Here is a 25639-nt window from a genome sequence, read left to right on the forward strand (position 1 = left end):
AATTTTCAGATGAAGTTGGAGGGAGGGAGGAAGAAAGAAACATCAATGTGAGGGAGACATGACTGGTTGCCTCTGGAACAACCCCAATTAGGGCCGGGGATTGAACCTGCAACCCAGGTATGTGCCCTTGACCGGTAATCGACTCTTTGGTCCTCTAATCACTGAGCCAAACCTCAGCCAAACCGGTCAGGGCCTAAGCCTTCTTTTTTAATAGAACTTCCACTGATTGAGTCAGGCCCACCCAAATAATCTCCTTATTTAGTAGAGACTTGAATTATATCTTCAAAATCTCTTCACAGAACCATTAGATTAGTGTTTGATTAAATAACAGGGAGAAGATGCCTTTATAATATAAAAGACTGCTGTTCTCCCTTTAGTACTTGTAAGCATATGTTAAAGAACCACATACAAGTATTTTGTTTTCTACAGAAAGATAGTTTGCTTTTACAAGCTACAAGTATATTTAATTTGTTAATTCACTCACTCTAATGACATTTTAGAGGACCTGTTGTGTGCCAGACACAATACTCTAGGCTATACTCTTATTTTTTAAAAAAAATTGTTTCATGGTGACTGGCACACAGAAAATTCAAATATTGTTGAATGAATATGCCATTAATATACCCCCAGGACTTATTCTTTCCCCTTAACCCCCATTTTATTTGTGCACACAGTATTTAGGCTATTATGGTTAAAATGGAGTGTCCATCGTGCAGCCTCAAAATAGCAGTTTCACATTTCTCTTTCCAAGCATACTCACAAAATTTACACACCTTCATCTTTTTCCCCCCAACTATTTTCTGAAGGAAAAGTGCTGTACAAATAAATACCAAATATAGAAACAAGATAAGTTATATTGCTGATTAATTACTCTCTCTATATATGTTTTAACCCTCACCTGAGCATATTTTTCCTTTTTTTTTTTTGTAAACAGAGTAGGAGGGAGGGAGCGGGAGAGAGAGAGAAAACATCGACTGATTGCCTCTGTATCAACCCCTACAGGGGCCAGGGATCCAACCCTAAAGTGAAGTAGGTATCTTTGACCGGAAATCCAACTGAGACTCTGGTTGGTGGGCGGGGTCTCTAACCGTTGAGCCAAACCCGCCAGGGTTAGTTACAGTATTTATAGGGAAGTTATGATGGGGACACTTGAAGACTTGATACTCCATTGAAAGCAAGTGTTAACATAAATCTATTTTCCAACAGATCCAAATTTACAGTCTTGCAATTTTCCACAATTTAAAGATTCTGATGCCCAGGACCCCTTCCAAGGGAAGACAGGTAAAAAAAAAAAATCTCATTTACCCACCCTCCATTTACTTGAGCAATGAATTATTGTTGTGATTGGTAACTCTAATCTGTGTAGCCCAGCGACTGCCTCTCCAAGCAACCTTTACCCAAACTCTCCGACTGCGACCGCAGCAGTTTCTATGGCGACCACTTTGTATCTTCTGCAGGCTACTGCTTAGCTGGGCCGGCGGGGAATGGGTGATTTTCCAGTGGTTTCACCGTTCGTGTTTCCCTTTTTCTTTCACCAGAAGAGAAGCTCACTGGAAGTTGTCCTCTTATCTGCGCAGCTGAGAAGTAGTGAAAAACAGGTACTTCTTGTCCTCAGCTTTGCACATCTCTCCCAGGCTAGGAGATCGGGAAATGGATGCCAGCAGAAATATCTTCTTTTTCAAGTCAGTAATCTCCAAATTCTGTGGCAATCTGTGGTAAATGCAGTTAGTATCACAGATAACTACTTTTGCTTGATCATAGTATCACTTTCTAGGAAGGTAACAGACTAAGATACAACATTGATATTCAAATATTAATGATATTAAGTTGGTTTAGGGGAGAGGGATTATACCTCAACAACTGATTTTTGTTTTGTTATTGTTGTGGTTTGTATATTAGGGAAAACTTGAACCCAGAATTTTAGAATGGTAATTTCATCCTTGAGGAAACTGAAGGCCTAACCTGGAAGTGACTGGTTTCATTTTTTCATAGCAAGTGGATGGTTAGAACTCTAACAGGAATCCTTGCCCATTTATTTCAACTGCCATTCTTTAGACTAATACCATACTTGGGAGGAAGATCTAAAAAGGTCTAGAATTTGGTTATTGATATATAAGATTATGAATATATTAAGGCTAGTTTTTACAATGATGGCTTTATGGACCTTTTTTCCTTAGAGTACAGAGAATTTTAATCTTTAGGGGACCAAGATGTCAGATCCAAACAAAGCTGCCATTGCAGCAGAAAAGGAGGCTCTGAACTTGAAGTTACCTCCAATTATTCGTCCCCCTGAAGACATAGGTGTTGACACATCAGCACAAAGTAAGCTTCTGAATTACAGAAGATCCAAGGAGCAGAAGAAGACAATTAATCAGTTAGTGTAAGTAGCATATTAGTAAATAATTCTTGTTTAGAATTCAAGTGAAATGATTAGTGTTCATATTTTCATAAAGCTTTGTATACCCATGGCTAACATACTGTTGTATAAGTTTTGTATTTTCATTTGAAATACATTGTGAAATTTTTTTATGTCATTAAGTACACTTCTACCACATCATATTTAATGACTGTTTTTCATTGCTATCCCTATACCATAAAGTATACAATCAGTCCCCTTTTTGGACAAATATCCCAGTAGCTGACTTCTTATACACATCTTTATATCTGTAAGATAGTTTCCTAGAAACTAGATAAATATTTTTTACATATTGCCAAATTGCCTTGGGAAGTATGAATTTTCATTTCTGTTAGCAATATATTAAAGAGTGTTCTCTTTCTCCACACCATTACCAACACTGAGTTGTTTTTATCATCTTTGACAATCTGAAAGGGGAGATAAGATCTTCTTGATATTTTACTTGCTCTTCCCTAATTAGTAGAACGTTTTTCATATGTTTTTCGGAATTTGTATTAGTTTTTTTGTGAACTCTACTCATGTCCATAGTTCATTTTTCTTTCAGGGGTCATTGTACAGTATTCATTTGCCAAAATAATGTGTCAAAATATTTCTTTCAATTTTTAATTTTTTTTTAATTTTTAAGTTTTTTAGTTGCAAAGAACTTTAAAACTTTATTTTCTTTTTTGGGTTTCTGTCATTGATATCATCCTTATAAAAGAATCTCTTTCTACTTCAAGGTTATAAAAATGCCTAAATTTTTTCCCTGGCCAGTGTGGCTCAGTTGGTTGGAGCATTGTCCTATACACCGGAAGGGGGCAGGTTTAATTCCCGGTGAGGGGCACATGCCCAAGTTTAGGGTAGAGGATCCCAGCGAATGCCTTAAGATGTTTCTCTCTTTCTCTCTCTTCCTTCCTCTCTCTAAAATCAATTTTAAAATACCTAAAGTTTTTTCCTGCACCTCAAAGTATTTTTTACATTAAAATGTTTAATTTATCTAGTAATAAATGTTTAATTTAATAATTTAAAAAATTAAAAATAAAATAAAAAGCTTTAACCGTGTAGGTTGTTCATGGGCAAAATACTGTCTTAAAGTTCAGTTAGGAAAACAAATGAAAAAGTAATCATAATGAAAGGATGATATATAATACTTATGCTAGCCAGTGCTTACTCTAAGCATTGTTTCTATCACTTCACCAATTCTTCTCACAATAGCCCTATAAAATGGATACTGTTGTTATTTCTGTTTTATAGATGAGTAAACTGAGTTGCAGAGAAGTTAGGTAACTTGCCCAAAGTTACTCACCTGGGGTTCAGACCCCGACAATCTGGTTTTAGAGTTCACATATTTTAAGCACCATACTATTCCTCCTCTCAATATATTATAAGCATACTGGTCCCTGAAATTGAAACTAAGTAAATGGGCCTCTACAAGTAACATTGCATTTGAACAAATACTTAATAAGGTATCTTAAAATTTTTTTTTTAATTTATTGATTTGAGAGAGAGAGAAATATTGACCTGCATCTCATTGTTTGCTTCCTGTATGTGCCCTGACTGAGAATTAAACCCACAACCCTGGTGCATCAGGGCGATGCTCAAACCAACTGAGCCACCCAGCCAGGGCCTTAATAAGATACCTTGAACTACTTGTACTTAATTTTTTTTTTACATATAAAAGAAAATATAGTCCAACATCCTGTCTTTTCCCTCTAATTTAATGAAAATTAAAACTAATTTAGGTACCACCTACCAAAGGCTGTGATAAGGATGATTCAATTTAATTCAGCAGTTACTGGGAATTTCCTAGGTACCTGACTCTGCAGAGCTCTGGAGATAAATAAGAAGAAAAAGACATTGATCTTATCTGTATGACTGTAACCTAACACTGAACTATAAAATGGGAAATTTCTCTCTGGTTAATTTCTGCTTCTCTTTCTGAATTCTCTTTCCCTTCTTGGTTTGCCTTGTCTATACATATTTTTTGAAGCTGACTAAATTTTACTGTCACCTTGCTGATGATTATATTGTAGCTAATTTTAATAATTAAAATTTTTGCAAATTTTATTTTCCTAACAATTAAACAGGTCTATTAACAGTTCTGTATACATTTTTTAGGTTTATATTTTTATTCATTTATCAATCACCTAATCATATTTAAACCAAATTTATAAGGTATAGTAACAATATTAGTATATATATTATTAGAGATTCTTTACCTAATTATTTCTTTTTTTTTTTATCCTCACCCAAGGACATTTTTCCATTTTTTGTTCAGGTAGAGTGGGAGGGAGAGAGAGGAACAGAGAGAGAGAGAGAAACATCGATGTGAAAGGAACACATCGAGTGGCTGCCACCCGCACAACCGACCAGGGCCGAGGACAAACTGCAGCCGAGGTACGCGCCCTTAGCGGGAACCGAACCCGAGTCTCTCTACCTAATTATTTCTAAGACTCTACTCAACGTTTTAGTAGAGTTAGAGAATAGAGATAGGGGTTCCTTAGGAGTTACATAGTTGTTCGTACTCTAAAACCTTTCATTTTCTCACATTGAACTACTTGCAGTTCCATAAATATTTTTCATAGTTTAGTAAAAAATAAATTTCACCCCTGGCTGGTGTGGCCTAGTTAGTTGGGCATCATCCTGTGCACTGAAGGGTTTCTGGTTCAATTCCCGGTCAGGGCACAAGCCCACGTTGCAGATTCAATCCCTGGTAGGGGGGTGTGCAGGAGGAAGTGGATCAATGTTTCACTCTCACATTGATGTTTCTCTCTCTCTTCCTCTCTCTTTGAAAATCAATTTTAGCCCTGGCCGGTTTGGCTCAGCGGTTAGAGCGTCGGCCTGCGATACAGAGACCCGGGTTCGGTTCCCGCTAAGGGCATGTACCTCGGTTGCAGTTTGTCCCCAGCCCTGGTTGGGTCGTGTGGGTGGCAGCCACTCGATGTGTCGCTTTCACGTCGATGTTTCTCTCTCTCTCTCTTCCTCTCTCTCCCTCCCACTCTGTCTGAACAAAAAATGCAAAAATGTCCTCGGGTGAGGATAAAAAAAAGAAAATCAATTTTAAAAATCTTAAATAAATAAAGTTCACAGGTGCTCCCTGCAGTTTCCTTCACTGGAGAAAGTATTTGTCTGCCTGAATCCTTACACTAGTTCTTCAAGGCTTAGTTTTAGGATCACCACCTCTGGAAAGCCTTCTTCTAATACCCTTAATGCATCTTTAACCTTTTCTACATATTCCTTTTACATCATTTAGCAGACATTAAGTACCTAATGTTATACAGCTGCTGTGCTTGTTACTGAGGAGACCAGAGGGAACACAACAGAAAGAACTGTGTCTTTAAGAAACATATGTTCTAGTGGGAGGAGACAGTAAATATGTTTAAAAAATAAAAAGATGCCCGGTCAGTGTGGCTCAGTGGTTGGGCATTGACCCATGCACCAGGAGGTATTTGGTTCGGTTCCCAGTCAGGGCACATGCCCAGATTGTGGGTCAAATCGCCAGTGGGGGGCATGCAGGAGGCAGCCAATTGATGTTCTCTCTCATCAGTGTTTCTCTCCTTCTCTTTCTCCCCTTCCTCTCTTTAAAATCAATAAAGAAAAGAGTATTTTAACCATTTTTTAAAATTTTTTATTGTTACAGAGGTTTCTCCTTTTTTACCCCATTGGCACCCCCCTCCCCATCCCCCACCGCCCAGTCCCTGGCTTTGTTGTCCATGTCTATTGGTTATGCATACATGCATATAAGTTCTGTGGTTTATCTCTTCCCACCCCCCACCCCCTCTTCTGAGGGATGTCGGTCTGTGCCCTACTTCTATGTTTCTGGGTCTACCGTATTCCTCAGACTGTTATGTTCATTATATTCCACAAATAAGTGAGATCATGTGGTATTTGTCTTTTTCTGCTTGGCTTATTTCACTTAGGATAATACTTTCCAGGTCCCTCCATGTTGTCTCAAAGGATAAGAGATTTTTCTTTCTTACAGCTGCATAGTACTCCATTGTGTATGTGTGCCACTGCTTTTTTATCCATTCGTCTACTGATGGACACTTGGGTTGTTTTCATATCTTAGCTATTGTAAATGGTGTTGCTATGAACATGGGGGTACATATATTCTTTCTGATTGGTGTTTCAGGCTTCTTAGGGTATATTCCTAGAAGTGGGATCACTGGGTCAAATGGAAGTTCTGTTTTTAATTTTTTGAGGTAACACCATATTGTTTTCCATAGTGGCTGCACCAGTCTGCATTCCCACCAGCAGTGTACTAGAGTCCCCTTTTCTCCACACCCTCTCCAACACTTGTTGTTTGATGATTTGTTGATGGTGGCCATTCTGACAGGTGTGAGGTGATACCTCATTGTTGTTTTAATTTGCATCTCTCTGTTAATTAGTGCTGTTGAGCATTTCTTCATATGTCTCTTGGCCATTTGTATGTCCTGTTTGGAGAGATGTCTATTCAGCTCCTCTCCCCATTTTTCAATTGGGTTCTTTGTCTTCCTTTTGTTGAGTTGTATGAGTACTCTATATATTTTGAAAATTAACCCCTTATCTGATGTATCATTGGTAATGATGTTCTCCCATACAGTGGGTTGCCTTTCCATTTTGATGGTTGTTTCTTTTGCTGTGTAGAAGCTTTTGAGTTTGATGTAGTCCCATGTGTTCATTTTTTCTTTTGTTTCTGTTGCCTTAGGTGATGTATCAGTGAAAAATCTGCTGCGTATGATGTCCAAAATTTTGATGCTTACATTTTCTTCTAGAATTTTTTATGGATTCACAGGTCACAATTAAGTCTTTTATCCATTTTGAGTTCATTCTTGTGTATGGTGTAAGTTGATGGTCTAGTTTCATTTTTTTGCATGTAGCTGTCCAATTTTCCCAACATCATTTATTAAAGAGGCTGTCCTTATTGCCACCTTTGTCAAATATTAATTGAGCATATTGCCTTGGGTCCATTTCTGGGTTCTCAGTTTTGTTCCACTGGGCTATATGCCTGTTCTTGTGCCAGTACCAGGCTGTTTTGATTACAGTCGCTTTGTAGTATAACCTGATATCTGGTATTGTGATCCCACTTACTTTGTCCTTCTTTTTCAAAATTGCTGTGGCTATTCGGGGACTTTTTTGGTTCCATATGAACAGTCCTTTTAACAGTTCTCGCAGTGCTGGTTTGGTCTAATGTATTCCCTTAGCCATTTTTTTTTTTTGTCTAGGAAGCTCTTTATCTGACCTTCTATTTTGAATGATAGCCTTGCTGGGTAGAGTAGTCTTGGATTCAGATCCTTGTTTTTCATGACCTTGATTACTTCATGCCATTCCCTTCTGGCCTGTAGTGTTTCTTGTGAGAAGTCACCTGAGAGCCGTATGGGGTTTCCTTTGTAGGTAACCTGTTGCTTCTCTCTTGCTGCTTTTAGGATTCTCTCTTTATCTTGAATTTTTGGTATTTTAATTACTATGTGTCTTGGTGTGGGCCTGTTTGGATTCTTATTACTTGGGGTTCTCTGTGCTTCTTGAACTTGAATGACTTCTTCCTTCACCAAATTAGGGAAGTTTTCTGTTACTATTTCTTCAAATATATTCTCTAACCCTTGCTCATTTTCTACTTCTTCGGGGACTCCTATGATGAGAATATTATTACGTTTCCAGTTGTCCCACAGTTCTCTTAAGCTGTCATCCTGTTTTTTAATTGTTTTTTCCTTTTGGTTTTCTGATAGGTTGTTTTTTTCTACCCTGTCTTCTAATTCACTGATCCGGTCCTCAGCTTCCTCTACTCTGCTGTTTAGACCTTCTAATGTGTTCTTTCTTTCTTTCTTTCTTTTTCTTTCTTTCTTTCTTTCTTTCTTTCTTTCTTTCTTTCTTTCTTTTCTTTCTTTCTCTCTTTCTCTCTTTCTCTCTTTCTTTCTTTCTTTCTTTCTTTCTTTCATCCTTACCTGAGGACATTTTTCAGATACAGTGGGAGAGAGAGAGAGAAAAAAACATCAATGTGAAAGGGACACATCGAGTGGCTGCCACCTGCACAACCCAACCAGGGCCGGGGACAAACTGCAATCGAGGTACATGCCCTTAGCAGGAACTGAACCTGGGTCTCTCTGAACTGCAGGCTGATGCTCTAACCGCTGACCCAAACTGACCAGGGCTGTGTGTGTGTGTGTGTGTGTGTGTGTGTGTGTGTGTATGTTCTTTATTTCTGATATATCATTCTTGATTTCTTCTTCGTGGTTTTTAATTTCCAATTGGTTGATTTTCAACATCTCTATGTCCTTTTTTTTTTTTTTTTTTATCCTCACATGAGGACATTTTTCCATTTTTTGTACAGATAGAGTGGGAGGGAGAGAGAGGAAGGGTGAGAGAGAGAGAAACATCAACGTGAAGGGACACATCGAGTGGCTGCCACCCGCATGACCAACCAGGGCCGGGGACAAACTGCAACCGAAGTACGTGCCCTTAGCGGGAACCGAACCCGGGTCTCTCCGGACCGCAGGCCGACGCTCTAACCGCTGAGCCAAACTGGCCAGGGCAACATCTCTATGTCCTTACTCATGCTATTGGGCTTCCTCAAGATCATGGCTCTGAATTCTAGCTCTGTTAACTTGCCTAACTGTTCCACATTGATCTCATCTTCGGTGGAGGTCTCTTGTTCTTTCATTTGGCTTTTGTTTCTGTGTTTCACCATTTTGTCTGTCACAGTGGGCTTTGGAACCTGCCAAGTTTTCCCTGTGGGTGTTGGTGTTCTGCTGTTTGTGGCTCCCTCTCCTGAGTTTGGATGAGTGAGGGAGGACCCACGTTAAACACCTATGTCAAGTCTTACTTTCCTGGTTAGAGTTGCTAGCTCAGGAATGGTAGTGTTATCCTCTAGCGTTTTGTCTGGAGGCTATCAGTGGATGTTACTTGAAGAGTTTTGGGTTGTCAGTTGATTGAAAAACTCCCTCAGGTGCTCAGCATAAGGGGATTTCCCGAGGGTGGGGCAGATGCTGATTGTTAGTGAGCCTCAATTTGAATTTCAATAGCCCACAGGGTGGGGTTGAATCTCCAAGGGAGGGGCTGCTGCCTCTCCCCAGAGCCCTGGGAAGGAGGAAGATGGCCACTCTCCTGTGTGGTCGCAACTCAGCAAAAGCTCTGAGTGCCCTCCAAATCCTGAGTGTCCCCACACAGTTCCAGTCCAGTCTGCCTTCCCTCTGCCAGAGCCCAAGGTGAGTAGCTGTGGCTATTTTAGTGTGTGTCCAGGCTCTGCACTTTGGAGCCGCTTGGGAGTTTAACCCGAGGGCACTGCTCACAGCTTGGGTGACTGCGGACCGTGGGCTCCCAGCCCCCGTCTCGCACCTTTGCAACCCTACCAGGATGGAGTCAGTGTCCCTGGTTATATGGTCCTCCAAGCTGCTTTTCTGTACCCTTTTCCCATCAATTTGTTTGTGTTTTAGTAGTAATTCCAGTTTGGTCCTGGGAGTCGGTCTGTGTAGCTTCTATTCACTCTGCCGCCATTTTGGAATCTGGAATTAAAAGTTTTGATACCAGAAACACATTTTTCTGGATGAGGGTGGATTTTGTGATTCTCCATTCCTTGCTCACCTCTACCTGTTAGGCAATAGGAATGTTGTCTTCCCTGTTTCAAAGGTGGGGTGACGTCTGTGGCTAGTGTTCCAGGAATGAGGTAGGATGTTCAGGATCCAGTGGTGGGCAGAACTGGGCTCCCAGTGTTGTAACCCAGGAGAGTCATCCTCACTCAGACATCAAGTAATTTTGAATATTAGGAGCTTTATTACCTGCGCAGGGACTGCAGCCAACCTACACAGAGGAGAACTGCAGCCCCGAGCTCAGGGGGAGGGCTGCTTATATAGGACAGGGGTTACTCAAGAGTTTAGCAGAGCAAGCTACGTGTACAGAAGCAGATATCAGCAGTTAGTACCTGTACAAGTTGTTTGTTTTATATTTCTTAACATTTACTAAACCCTAGCCTTGAATGCCTCATCGCCCCGTCTGGCATCTCCTGATTAGTTAAGCTCATGGTCAATACCCTTGTGGTCATGGCTGATGCATCTCTTCAAGAATTTTTGCAAAAACAACTCGGGTTCAAGGAACCCAGGAGAGGTTCCTTCTTCTAGCCGATGGAGAATTACTGGGTTATAACACCAGCTGGATCAGTTTTGGGGAACACTTGGCTGAGCCAAAAACATTTTGTAGCTTTCCAGAGTCCCAGGTATGAGACATTTCTTCCTTGGCCACTAACTCCCTCTTGATTCAGACTAGTCTTTCTTTCCTTCACTGCATATAGTCTTTCACACAGTCCTTTAAAATTATCCAGTTTTTATTTATTTATTTGTTTTTGATTATTTATTTGTTTTTTATTATTAACACATAAAGCAAAAATAGACGGGGAGTGAAAAGGCTCACCATATATTTTTCTTAGTTCTTTTTATTTATAGCAATAGGAGAAAACATGCTCCAGGAAATTTTTGCTATATTAAGGTGTGACATTTATATATCAAGAACTTGGGGAAGCCTAGCCAGTGTGGCTCAGTGGTTGAGCATTGACTCATGAACCAAGAGGTCACTGGTTCGATTCCTGGTCAGGGCACATGCCCAGGTTGTGGGCCAAATCCCCGATGAGGTGGTGGGGCATGCAGGAGGCGGCCAATCGATGTTCTCTCTCATTGATGTGTCGTATCTCTTTCTCCCTCTCCCTTTCTCTCTCTCTCAAATCAATAAAGAAAAACAAAAATTAGAAAAAAAAAAAAAAAGAACTCAGGAAAATTAGGCATATTTTTGTTGGGATAATTACAGTGCCAGTCAGCTAGTGCCAATTAGCATACCAAAGGATAAGGCAAATTCCTTGAAAATATCAATCACTGAGAGCTAGGCAGTTTAGGGAGATAATGATGGATGAAGGGAAATCTGGCCTGGGCCTCAGTGGGTAAATAAAAGAGGAAGGAGAATATTTCAAGGCTCATATTTTACTTCATGTGAAAAAGGCTTTGCAATTTTAGCTCAGTCAGGATCAGTAAGATTTGACAGGGAAATGGAGCTACTCAAAAAAGCTAATTAGGCCCTGGCCGGTTTGGCTCAGCGGTTAGAGCGTCAGCCTGCGGTCCGGAGAGACCCGGTTCGGTTCCCGCTAAGGGCATGTACTTCGGTTGCAGTTTGTCCCCGGCCCTGGTTGGTTGTGCGGGTGGCAACCACTCCATGTGTTCCTTTCGCGTGGATGTTTCTCTCTCTCTCTCTCTTCCTCTCTATCCCTCCCACTCTGTCTGTACAAAAATTGGAAAAAAAAATGTCCTCGGGTGAGGAAAAAAAAAAAAAAAAGCTAATTAGGCTGCTTCAATGAATGTAGAATGTTTAGAATGTAGGAGAAAAAATTTTGCTCTTGCTCTGTACTGTTTAAACAACATCTGGAATTCTGGGATCATACTTTAAGAGGGATGCTAATCAGGGGTGTAAAGAAAAGAATAGGGAATATAGTCAATACTATAACAACTATGTGTGGTTCTAGGTGGGTACTAGACTTATTGGGAGATTTAAATTTTAAATTATATAATGTTTAACCACTATGCTACATACCTGAAACTAATATAAAAAATATTAAATGTCAACTGTAGTTGAAAATTTTTAAGAATTTAAAAGAAAACTAATGACAGTTTATTAGATGCTTATTGCTATTAGCCCGACTAGCATCTCCACTTCTATGATCACATTTAATTTTGCAGTATGTGGTGAAAATACAGAGGGAGGTATAAGTATTCTTAAAGTGCTATTAATTCCTTTTTTATTGTATATTTTCCTTCTTTGTTATTTTGAAAATATTTTTTGAAATGAAAAAGCAGAGTTTTATTGAGGAATAATTGTTTACTTAATGCAAGGAATTAACTAAGGCTCATTTTTTTTGCCCCTAGTGCCATCAACTTTTATTTAAATAAAAGAAATGAAATGTTACAGACAAAAGAGAGAGAGAGAGAGAGAGAGAGAGAGAGAGAGAGAGAGATTGATAAACCATAATATAGAGGAGAGTGAAGAGTTTTGAAACTACCTCATGTGAAGGAAGCTGATTCAGTTAATAGGTGAAAGTATAGACTCTGGCATCAGACAGGCCTCAGTTCATATCTCATCTCTGCAGCTTATTAGCCATGTGAATTTTTCAAGTCAGGTAACTTTACTAATCTTCATCTTCCTATCTGTAAGAAGGAGATTAGAACAGTACTTACCTTTTAGGATTTTTGTGAGTTAAATAATAAAAGCTTGCCAGTTGAGGCCTTTGGATATTCCAATCCACTTCTTCAAATTTATCTTCATCTGATTTTAAAACTCTGAGAAGATCAGACAATTTCCTACTCCTTGTTTTTCCTTTGATCATTTCCTTACCTTCCTGTTGCTCATCTCCATCTCTCCATCACCACATCTCCAACTAAAGTCCTTTTCTTTATTTTAATTTCGTTGCATATGCTAACTTGTTCATGTAGCTTTTACAGAGATTTCCAGGTGGAAGTGAACTTTTCCCTCCTCTGAACCATCAGGGTCCCATACTTTTCACTGTTTTTTTTAATTCACCCTTTCAATTTATAAATTCCTTGAGATTTGTTGCTGCTATATGTAAATAAAACCTAGTAGAGTGTCTTACATAATAGAAGAATTCAATAAATATTTGGTGACGGATGGATGGATTATATGATGATATAATTTTTTTTTAACGATGAAGTAATATTTTATGGGTGATAAATTTGTACATTCAATACTGTTTATTGAGCACCCACTCTATGCCAGGTATTCTACTGGGCATTGGAAATAAGACAATTAATAAAATGGTTTACAACATATAATATGTCAAATGGTGCTAAGTGCTATGAAGCAAGGTAAGTGAGGATAAAAGGGGTGGAATAGTGAAGGAAGTGCAACTTCCTATAAGGGGTAAGGGGTGGCTTCCCTGAACAGAGATAATACATTTAAGGTCCCACAATACATCAGGGTTAACTTACAAATTGTGAATAAGTTATAATTGAAAACATTTGATTTTTATTTTTCATCTCATCCTTTTACATTACACATGAACAATTGGAAGATTAAAGTCTCATTGATAATGGTCTTTGGGAATTATTTCTCATAGAAAATTCAGTAAGATAAAGAACTTTTAAGTCTCTCTTCTTTAAGTATAGTTGAAAAAATGTTCAAATTGTAATGTTTTCATAATATATTCTAATGTTATCTTCAAGAGATGCATACATTTTTAAACTATGTATTTCAGAATTGATGGAGCAAAAAAAAATTTAGACAGAACACTAGATAAAAGAAAACCTTTATCACCAGAGCCAGATTATCCTCTAACTGTAAGTTTTTCTCTTTAAAAAGTTTTTTCTTATATTGTTTTAATTCTTAAGTATTTTAAGTAGATTTCAATATAACTAATATTTTAGAAGACTACTACATATATTTTAAACTACATTTTAATTTTAAGAAAATTAAATTATTAAAAAACTCCTTGATTTAATTGTCTTTTTTTGTTTGCTTTTGACAGATGACCAGTGAAATTAAAAATAAAGGCGTGAGTTCAATTTTTTATATTTATTGTTTTGAAAATATTCAAAGAAGCTATTACAACATAGCTCCTTCTGAGACCACCTGCTAAGTGCCATTCTAGAAAATAAAGAAGTTTAGCCCAGCTGGTGTGACTGAGTGGTTGAGCATCGACCCATGCACCAAGAGGTTGCTGGTTTGATTCCCAATCAGGGCACATGCCCAGGTTGTGAGCCAAATCCCTAGTTGGGTGGGGTGGTGCAAGAGGTGGCCAATTGATGTTCTCTCTCATTGATGTTTCTATCCCTCTCTCCCTCTCCCTTCCTCTTTCTCTCTAAAAATCAATAAAGTAAAACAATATATATTAAAAAAAAAAAAGAAAAGAAAGATTTTTATTTTCTCTGTCCAAAGGAATAAGCATGACAATATGGGGTTTAAGAGTTATATTGTTGCCATTGCTATTTGGGGATTAGTTTTAAATATTATAGTTCTTATTACAAAAACTGAAAGAAAAAGTCAAAGTGACAATTACAAAGGAAATACATCTAATACTGATATAATGATGATTACTTATTGAACATTTATTGTGTGTTAGTCACATGCTAGATGTCAGAGATTTTTCTAGAAAGACACTGCATGGGTAACAACAAGGGACCAGGATGTGATTAGTGGAAAGATAACAACATGAAAAATTTCTTAACAGTAAAGGATATGGAAACTCATGGAGCTGGTTACACAAAAGAGGAATTTATACAACATGTTCCCAGATAGGGGTACAGATTTTCCAATTCCCTTAGTGTTCCCTTTGGAATAAGAGGACTAATGATATCTCCATATCGACTGATGATCTTTGGAAGACCCTCACTTTATTTTTTAATTTCCTTTTTATTTATTTATTTTAAATTTTTTATTTATTAATTTGTTTTTGTTACAGATGTTTCTCATTTTTCCCCCATTGACACCCTCCTTCCCTCCTCCCCCACCCCCAACTTTATTGTCTATGTTCACTGGTCATGCATACATGCATGTAAGTTCTCTTCCCCCACGCACAACCCCTTCTTCTAAGGCTTGTTAGTCTGTACCCCACCTCTATGTCTCTGGGTTAATTTTGTTCAGCAGTTTGTTTAGTTCATTATATTCCACAAATAAGTGAGATCATGTGGTATTTGTCTTTCTCTGCTTGGCTCGTTTCGCTGAGCATAATACTCTCCAGATCCCTCCATGTTGTCTCAAAGGATAAGAGATCTTTCTTTCTTACAGCTGCATAGTATTCCATTGTGTGCATGTACCACAGCTTTTTAATCCACTCATCTACTGATGGACACTTGGGTTGTTTTCAGATCTTAGCTATTGTAAATAGTGCTGCTATGAACATGGGGGTACATATATTCTTTCTGATTGGTGTTTCAGGCTTCTTAGGGTATATTCCTAGAAGTGGGATCACTGGGTCAAATGGCAGTTCCATTTTTAATTTTTTGAGGAAACACCATAATGTTTTCCACAGTGGCTGCACCGGTCTGCATTCCCACAAGCAGTGTACTAGAGTCCCCTTTCTCCATAGCCTCGCCAACACTTGTTGTTTTATGATTTGTTGATGGCGGCCATTCTGATAGGTGTGAGGTGATACCTCATTGTTGTTTTAATTTGCATGTCTCTGATGATTAGTGCTGTTGAGCATTGCTTCATATGTCTCTTGGCCATTTGTATGTCCTGTTTGGAGAGGTATCTATTTAGTTCCTCTCCCCATTTTTTAATTGGGTTCTTTGTGGAAGATTCTCATTTTAGCTATTCCAAATTTTTTGTTGTTTAAAAATACTTGTCCTCCTCCTCCCTCTGCCTTCCAACTTTTCTGCATACTTTGGCTGTGGATTTTCATTTTTACTTGGTATAAGAACTAATACAAAACAATCCTTACACATTTATACATATCTAATGAGAGATATTTCTGTTTTTGTGTTTAGCATCCTCATTCTTCCTTCACAGTTTTTGCCTTTTAGTGTTTTACAATCTAAAGTAGGCACCTAGGCATAAAAACAGTCATTCACTCTTGAACCCACTGCTCTGGGCAATCTGGCCTCTAGGAACTCCACCATTTCGTCATTAATGTCATCACTGACCACTGATTGCTAAATCCAAAAGATATTTTTTAAGTACTTCTCTCACTACACCTCCAGTTGGCTTTTTAAAAAACCTTTTTACTTTAAATAATTGGACACATAGATCAATGGAATACAATAGATGGCCCATTAAACCCCACAAATACAATCAACTGATTTTTGAGCAAGGTGCAAAAATCAATTCAATAGAGGAAGAATAGTCTTTTCCACAAATAGGGTGGAGCAATTAGACATCCATAAAAAAACAAACAAACAAACAAAAAACCACACACAAACAACAGCAAAAGATCCTAAACCTCTCACCTTGTACAAAAATTACTAAAAATTGATTATCGATTTAAACATAAATTGTAAAACTATTTTTAAAACTTTAGGAAGAAAACACAGGAATGATGTAAAACTATAAACATTTTAGAAGAAAGCCTAGGGCTGGGCAAAGAGTTCTTAGACATGACACAAAAAGCACAATCCATAAAAAATTTCAATAAATTATATTTTATCAAAATTAAAAACTATTGCTCAGTGAAAGACCCTATTAAGAGGATGAAAAAACAAACAAACAAAAAACCAAAACAAAACTACACACTGAGAGAAAATATTCACAAATTACATGTCCAACAAAGGATTTGTAGCTAGGATTTATAAAGACCTCTCAAGACTCAGCATTATAAAAATAAACAATTAGAAAATGGATAAAAGACGTGAATAGACATTTTTAAAAATCCTCACCCAAAGATATGTTTTTATTGATTTTAAGAGAGAGAGAGAGAGAGAGAGAGAGAGAGAGTGAGTTACCTCGATCATTTGCCTCTTGTATGTGCCCAACTGGGGATCGAATCCACAACCTAGGTATGTACCCTGACTGGGAATCAAACCTGCAACCTTTTGGTGTATGGATGATGCTAAAACCAACTGAGCAACCTGGCCAGGGTGTGAATAGACATTTTATAAAGAGGATTTATGGATGGCAAATAAACACATGAAAGATGTTCAACGTTATTAGCCATTAGGGAAATGCAAATTAAAACCATGATGAATTATCACTACATACCCATTAGAATGGCTAAAATGAAGAAGAGTGACAATTCTAGCTGACTCTTAACACTACTGACCATTGATTTTCTTTTTATTCCCTAATATTTATTCTTCTGATTCTCTAACTATTATTTCTCTGTCATCTTTATGATTTTCTCTTCCAAGCCTGAGGTCCACTATTCTCTTGAAACGCCCTGAATGATTTTCTTTTTTTCTGATTTGAACTACCTTCCATATATTGATGACTCCCAGAGATTTTTATGGCCAAGTTCAACATGTCAAAAAACACACACACACACACACACAAATTAACCCTAGATGGTGTGGCTCAGTTGGTTAGAGTGTCTTCCTGTGCACTAAAGGGTCACAGGTTCGATACTCAGGGCACATACCCAGGTTGCGGGTCTGATCCCCTTGGGGCATGTACGGGAGGCAACCAATCAATGTCATCAATATTTCTCTCTTTTCCTCTCTCTTTAGAATCAATGAAAAACATCCTGGTGTGAAGATTTAAAAAAAAAACACACAACAAACCTCAAAAGTTTCCTCCAAAAGACTTCTCTTCCTTCTGATTTTGTATTCTAGTTGTTAACACTATCTATTCAGTCACTCATGCTTAAAACATCTGAGTCTCAACTTCTCTTTACCCTTCTCAATTACTCACCTGCCGTCCTTAGTCCCCAAGTGTTATGACTTTTTCTCCATTAAGTTTTCTTGTTGTCCTACTTAACCTTAGATCAGGTTTTCATCTCTTGCCTTAACTATAGTAGCCATCAGTGGCTTCCCATAATCAATAAAATTAAAGCTTAATGTAAAGGTTTCTGCAATATGACCTCTGCCTATTTTCCAGTCTCTCCTTTCACCACTCTATGTATCATACTTTATGCTTCACCAGTATCATCTTGCTTATTAATCCTTGAGGAAATATGGCATTTCTTACCTTGCTGCTTTTGCCTACCATATTTCCTCACCATCCATGCTTCCTTTACCTGGCTGTCTCTAACTCAGCTCAGTCATTATCACCACAAAACTTTACCCTATTCTTATGGGTTTAGATAGATGGCTTCTTCTTTGCTCTCATTATACTCTGTTCATCTTTATTATTTATTAGCATTCAGGGTGATTTAAACACATTGCATTAGGTATTCTGTTAGCTTTTTAAAAATGATCTATTTCCTAGTCTTAAGGCTAGGAATTTCTTCTTAATCATATTTGTGTCTTTAACAACTATGGTACTGAGTACCAGTAGTGGACACTCAATAAATGCTTGATGGATAAATAAATATAAACACTGTGCTCAGTAAAATATAGCCAGCATTATGATAGAAGTATGATAAGACTACAGTGAGGGCATAAAGTAGGAAGTTTTCAAAAATACTTTTTTCCCCCAAGTTTCTTTCTTATTTTAAAAAAAACAACACTTTTTTATTGAGTGTATTACAGATATCTCCCTTCCCCCCCACACACACACTGACCCTCTATACCCTGTTCCCACCCCCCACCCAGGCCTTCACTCCACTATTATCTGTGTCTATTGGTTATGCATATATTTATATCAGAGAGATGCAAATTAAAATGACAATGAGGTACCACCTCACACCTGCCAGAATAGCTACCATCAACAAATGATAAGTGCTGACAAGGATGTGGAGGAAAGGGAACCCTAGTACACTGCTGGTGGGAATGCAGACTGAGGCAGTCACTATGGAAAACAGTATGGAGTGTCTTCAAAAATTTAAAAGTGGGTCTGCTGTTTGATCCAGTGATCCCACTTCTAGGAATATATCCTAAGAAGCCTGAAACACCAATCATAAAGAATGTATACACCCCTATGTTCATAGCAGCTAAGATCTGGAAACAGCCCAAGTGCCTATCTGTAGATGAGTGGATAAAAAAGCTGTGGTACATTTACATAATGGAGTACTATGCAGCTGTAAGAAAGAAATATTTCTTACCCTTTAAGGCAGCATGAAGGGACCTAGAGAGTATTATGCTAAGTGAAATAAACCAGTCAGAGAAAGGCAAGTATCACATGATCTCATTTATATGTGAAATCTAATGAACAAAATAAACTGATGAACAAAATAGATCCAGAGACAAGGAAGATGGGAACAGACTGAAGAATCTCAGAGGAAAGGGGGTGGGAGGGGGCGGGAAGAGATTAACTAATTTATATGCAAAAAGACTTTAAAGGAACATGGTTTCACTCAGAAAAGATGGATATCTTTATGATAAAGGAAGAATATACTTCAATTCTAAGAGTCAAATATATGTATATATTGTTAATTGAGACATAATTGACCTATAACAAGTATATTTTTATTTTAGGAGGTGAAAGAGTTAAAACAAAAAGGTATAAGTTAGGGATACATAATTAGAATAATGAATTTTAAACTTCTCATCACTGTATAGTCATATAATAATTATATTCATGCCTAGTTTTTTAATATAATTATTTCAGAGCTTGACCATTACTTGCTTTATAGAACTGCTATAGATTTGGGGGATTGAGAAAACACTTCCTTTTTCTATAGTTAATTTATTTATGCATGAGATATTTAATAAATGTTTATGTACTTGGTCCTGTGCTAGATGCTGAAGATTGATAAACAAGATGCACATAGTTTTTGCCCATATAGAGCTTATACTCTAATGGGAAAGATATATAGTAATCAAGTAAACAAATAATTACATAAAATAATTGTAATAAGTACTATGAAGGAAATACAGGGTAATATGAAAGAGAATGACTGGTGAGGGAGTTGGGCCATATGAAACAGGTGGTCAGAGAAGGCATCTCTGAGGTGATGACATTTAGAAGACCTGAAAGAAGCTAATCATTGAAAGACCTGTGGTTGAGAATTTCCCAACAGAAGGGCCAGATAAGTTTATTGTTTATTTTTATTTAAAAAAATTTTGTTAATCTTCATCTGAGGTTATTTCTCCATTTATTTATAGATAGAGTGGGAGGCAGGTAGGTAGGGAGGGAGGGAGAGAGAAACATCAATGTGAGAAAGACATATCGATTGGTTGCCTCCCACATAACTCAGACTGGGGCCTGGGATTGAACCTGCAACCCAGGTATGTGTTCTTGACTGGGAATAGAACCCAAGACCCTTTAGTCTGCAGTCCAACACTCTAACCAACTCTAACCGCTGAGCCAAACCTGCCAGGGTGGACCAGATTAGTTTATTTATTTATTTATTTTTTTTAAATCCTCACCTGAGGTTATTTTTCTATTTATCTTCAGATAGAGTGGGGGGGGGGGGGAGAGCGACATCAATGAGAGAGGGACACATCGACTTGTTGCCTCCTGAACCCAAGAGGACCAGGGACAAATTGCAACCGAGGTATGCGCCCTTGACCAGAATAGAACCCACGACTCTTTGGTCTGTGGGCCAATGCTCTAACCTCTAAGCCAAACTGGCCAGGGCTGGACCAGATAAGTTTAAAGTCTCTGAAAGAAAAAACCATTTGGTGTGTTCCAGGAACTGAATGAAAACCAGCTTGACTGAACTCATGGGAGGGTATAAAGTTAATTTGAAGAGGCAGTCAGAGGCCAGATCATGAGGGCCTTGTAGACTAGGTAGAGTCCAGGTTTTATCATTAATGAGAGAGAACATCAATTGGCTACCTCCTGCATGCCCCCAACTGGGGATTTGGCCCACAACCCAGGCATGTGCCCTGACCGGGAATTGAATTGGCGACCACTTGGTGCATGGATTGATGTTCAACCACTGAGCCACATTGTCTGGGCAGGAGTTCAGGTTTTATCAAACTGCTGTGGAAAGTTATTAGAGGACTTTACTCATGGGAATAATATAATTTAATTTACATTTTAATGATAAAAAGCCACTTGGTGATGGGGTGACAAAAACCACTTTGACACTTTAGGGAAAGGAGTATGGCCAGGGCACAAGTAAAAAGCAGGAAGAACCATTTAAATAATATTTTTATTGTGAAATGTTGGTTCATATTTTTATTTATTTTTATTTTTTTTTATTTTTTTGTTACAGATATTTTACCTTTTTACCCCATTGGCACCCCCACCCCACCCCCCCTCCACCCTTTCCCCGGCTTAGTTGTCCATGTCCATTGGTCATGCATACATGCATATAAGTTCTGTGGTTTATCTCTTCCCACCCCCCTACCCCCTATCCCCTCTTCTGAGGGATGTCAGTCTGTGCCCTACTTTCATGTGTCTGGGTCTACTGTATTCCTCAGACTGTTATGTTCATTATATTCCATATATAAGTGAGATCATGTGGTATTTGTCTTTTTCTGCTTGGCTTCTTTCGCTTAGGATAATACTTTCCAGGTCCCTCCATGTCGTCTCAAAGGATAGGAGATCTTTCTTTCTTACCACTGCATAGTACTCCATTGTGTATATGTACCACAGCTTTTTTATCCATTCGTCTACTGGTGGACACTTGGGCTGTTTCCAGATCTTAGCTATTGTAAATAGTGCTGCTATGAACATGGGGGTACATATATTCTTCCTGATTGGTGTTTCAGGCTTCTTAGGGTATACTCCCAGCAGTGGGATCACTGGGTCAAATGGCAGTTCAATTTTTAATTTTTTGAGGTAGCACCATATTGTTTTCCATAGCGGCTGCACCAGTCTGCATTCCCACCAGCAGTGTACTAGAGTCCCCTTTTCTCCACACCCTCGTCAACACTTGTTGTTTGATGATTTGTTGATGGCGGCCATTCTGACAGGTGTGAGGTGATACCTCATTGTTGTTTTAATTTGCATCTCTCTGATGATTAGTGATGTTGAGCATTTCTTCATATGTCTCTTGGCCATTTGTATGTCCTGTTTGGAGAGGTGTCTATTCAGCTCCTCTGCCCATTTTTTAATTGGGTTCTTTGTCTTCCTTTTGTGGAGTTGTATGAGCACTCTATATATATTGGAAATTAACCCCTTATCTGATACATCATTGGCAATGATGTTCTCCCATACAGTGGGTTGCCTTTCCATTTTGATGATTGTTTCTTTTGCTGTGCAGAAGCTTTTTAGTTTGATGTAGTCCCATGTGTTCATTTTCTCCTTTATTTGTGTTGCCTTAGGTGATGTATCAGTGAAAATTCTGCTCCGTATGATGTCCGAAATTTTGTTGCCTACATTTTCTTCTAGAATTTTTATGGATTCACGGGTCACATTTAAGTCTTTTATCCATTTTGAGTTTATTTTTGTGTATGGTGTAAGTTGATGGTCTAGTTTCATTTTTTTTGCATGTTGCTGTCCAATTTTCCCAACACCATTTATTAAAGAGGCTGTCTTTACTCCACTGTATGCTCTTGCCACCTTTGTCAAATATTAATTGAGCGTATTGACTTGGGTCCATTTCTGGGTTTTCAGTTCTGTTCCACTGGTCTATATGCCTGTTCTTGTGCCAGTACCAGGCTGTTTTGGTTACAGTCGCTTTGTAGTATAGCCTGATATCTGGTATTGTGATCCCACCTACTTTGCTCTTCTTTTTCAAGATTGCTGTGGCTACTCGGGGTCTTTTTTGGTTCCATATGAACTTTTGAAGTATTTGTTCTAGTTCTATGAAATATGTCATTGGTATTTTGATGGGGATTGCATTGAATCTATAGATTGCTTTGGGTAGTATGGACATTTTAATTATGTTAATTCTTCCAATCCATGAACAGGGTATGTGCTTCCACTTTTTTATATCTTCCTCTATTTCTTTTTTCAATGATCTGTAGTTTTCTGCAAATAGGTCCTTTACTTCTTTAGTTAAGTTTATTCCTAGGTATCGTAATTTTTTTGGAGCGATGGTAAATGGGATTGTTTTTTCCGTTTCTCTTTCTGTGAGTTCATCATTGATGTACAAGAATGCCGTCGATTTCTTGACGTTAATTTTGTATCCTGCTACTTTGCCAAATTCATTTATTATATCTAGTAGATTTTTGATGGAGTCTTTAGGGTTTTCTATGTACAATATCATGTCATCTGCAAATAATGACAGTTTCACTTCCTCCTTTCCAATTTGGATCCCTTTTATTTTTTCTTCATGTCTGATTGCTGTGGCTAAGACTTCCAGTACAGCCCTGGCCAGTTTGGCTCAGCGGTTAGAGTGTCGGCCTGTGGTCCGGAGAGACCCGGGTTCGGTTCCCGCTAGGGGCACGTACTTCGGTTGCAGTTTGTCCCCGGCCCTGGTTGGTCGTGTGGGTGGCAGCCACTCGATGTGTCCCTTCACGTCGATGTTTCTCTCTCTCTCTCCTTCCTCTCTCTCCCTCCCACTCTATCTGTACAAAAAATGGAAAAATATCCTCGGGTGAGGATAAAAAAATAAAAAAAAAAAAGTTTTTAAAAAAAAAAAAAAAAAAGACTTCCAGTACAATGTTAAATAAGAGTGGCGAAAGTGGACATCCCAGTCTTGTTCCTGTTCTTAATGGAAATGTTTTTAGTTTCTGTCCATTGAGTATGATGTTGGCTGTAGATCTTTCATATATGGCCTTTATTATGTCGAGATATGATCCCTCTATTCCCACATTGCTGAGCGTTTTTATCAGAAATGGATGCTGGATTTTGTCGAATGCTTTTTCAGCATCTATTGATATGATCATGTGGTTTTTATTCTTCATTTTGTTTATGTGGTGTATCACGTTTATTGATTTGCGAATATTGTACCAGCCTTGCATCCCTGGAATGAATCCCACTTGGTCATGGTGAATAATTTTTTTGATGTATTTCTGGATCCGATTTGCTAATATTTTGTTCAGGATTTTGGCGTCTATGTTCATCAGGGATATTGGCCTGTAGTTTTCTTTCTTCGTAGTGTCATTTTCTGGTTTTGGAATTAGAATTATGCTGGCCTCATAGAACGTGTTTGGAAGTCTTCCTTCTTCTTGAATTTTTTGAAATAGTTTGAGGAGAATGGGTGTTAGTTCTTTTTTGAATGTTCGGTAAAACTCCCCCGTGAAACCATCTGGGCCTGGGCTTTTGTTTGCTGGGAGAGTCTTGATTACCTCTTCAATTTCCTTAGTTGTTATTGGTCTGTTCTAGTTTTCTATCTCTTCCAGGAATAGTTTTGGGAGACTGTGTGTTTCTAGAAATTTGTCCATTTCGCTTAGATTGTCGAATTTGCTGCCATATAGTTGTTCATAGTAGTTGTTAATGATCTTTTGTATTTCCGTGGTGTTGGTTGTTACTTCTCCTCTTTCATTTCTGATTTTGTGTATTTGGGTTCTCTCTCTTTTTTCTTCGTGAGTCTAGCTAAGGGTCCATCAATCTTGTTTATCTTTTCGAAAAACCAGCTCTTTGTTTCATTGATCCTTTGAATTGTTTTTTTGGTCTCTATGTCATTTATTTCTGCTCTGATCTTTACTATTTCCTTTCTTCTACTTGCTCTGGGGTTTTCTTTTTGTTTGCTTTCTAATTCTTTAAGTTGTGAGGTTAGACAGTCAATTAGAAATTTTTCTTGTTTTTTGAGGTAGGCCTGTAGTGCTATGAACTTCCCTCTCAGAACTGCTTTCGCTGCATCCCATAGATTTTGTGTTGTTGTGTGTTCATTTTCATTGGTTTCCAGGAAGTTTTTAATTTCTTCCTTGATCTCCTCGGTGACCCGTTCATTGTTTAATAACATGCTATTTAGCTTCCATGTGTTGAAATGTCTTTGCATGTTCTTGTTGCAATTGATTTCTAGTTTCATGCCATTGTGATCTGAGAAGATGCTTGATATGATTTCAATCTTCTTGAACTTGTAGAGATTTAGTTTGTGTCCTATCATGTGGTCTATCTTTGAGAAGGTCCCATGTGCACTTGAGAAGAATGTGTATTCTGTAGTTTTGGGGTGTAATTCTCTGTAGATATCTATTAAATCCATTTGGTCTAGTGCTTCATTTAGAGTCTCTGTTTCCTTGCTAATTTTTTGCCTAGAGGATCTATCCAGTGCTGTCAACGGGGTGTTGAAGTCCCCTGCTATGATTGTATTGTTGTCGATTTCTCCTTTGAAGTCCTCCAGAAGATTTTTGATATATTTTGGTGCTCCTATATTGGGTGCATATATGTTTATCAAGGTTATATCTTCCTGTTGGATAGATCCTTTCAATATTATGTAGTGGCCGTCTTTGTCTCTAGTTATGGTCTTCATTTTGAAATCTATTTTATCAGATATGAGAATTGCTACCCCAGCTTTTTTTTGCTTTCCATTTGCTTGGAAATTTTTTTTCCATCCCTTCACTTTCAACCTATGTGAGTCTTTTGTTGAGAGGTGGGTCTCATGTAAACAACATATAGATGAGTCATGCTTTCTTATCCAATCAGCTACTCTGTGTCTCTTTATGGGAGCATTCAATCCATTTACGTTTAAGGTGATTATTGATATGTACTTATTTATTGCCATTTTTGTTTAGTGTGGTTCTATTTTTCTTCCCATTTCTACTGCTAATTACAGCAATCCTTTTAACATTTCTTGCAGTGCTGGTTTGGTGCTAATGTATTCCCTTAGCTTTTTTTTGTCTGGGAAGCTCTTTATTTGATCTTCTATTTTGAATGATAGCCTTGCTGGGTAGAGTAGTCTTGGATTCAGATTCTTGTTTTTCATGACTTTGATTACTTCATGCCATTCTCTTCTGGCCTGTAGTGTTTCTT

General features: G+C 38.1%; 1 protein-coding gene across 1 annotated transcript in view; it reads left to right on the plus strand.

The window, feature by feature from the left end:
- DNAH12 (dynein axonemal heavy chain 12) overlaps positions 1-25639 on the plus strand; it is a 276436-nt gene that overhangs the window by 11092 nt on the left and 239705 nt on the right. Inside the window, exons 2-6 of the mRNA XM_036266455.1 lie at positions 1207-1281; positions 1539-1598; positions 2202-2380; positions 13614-13695; positions 13884-13910. Coding sequence (XP_036122348.1) covers positions 1252-1281; positions 1539-1598; positions 2202-2380; positions 13614-13695; positions 13884-13910 — 378 coding nt within the window. The 5' untranslated portion in view covers positions 1207-1251. The remainder of the gene's footprint in view (positions 1-1206; positions 1282-1538; positions 1599-2201; positions 2381-13613; positions 13696-13883; positions 13911-25639) is intronic.

This window comes from Molossus molossus, unplaced genomic scaffold (assembly GCF_014108415.1).
Source record: "Molossus molossus isolate mMolMol1 unplaced genomic scaffold, mMolMol1.p scaffold_m16_p_18, whole genome shotgun sequence".
Classification (NCBI taxonomy): Eukaryota; Metazoa; Chordata; class Mammalia; order Chiroptera; family Molossidae; genus Molossus; species Molossus molossus.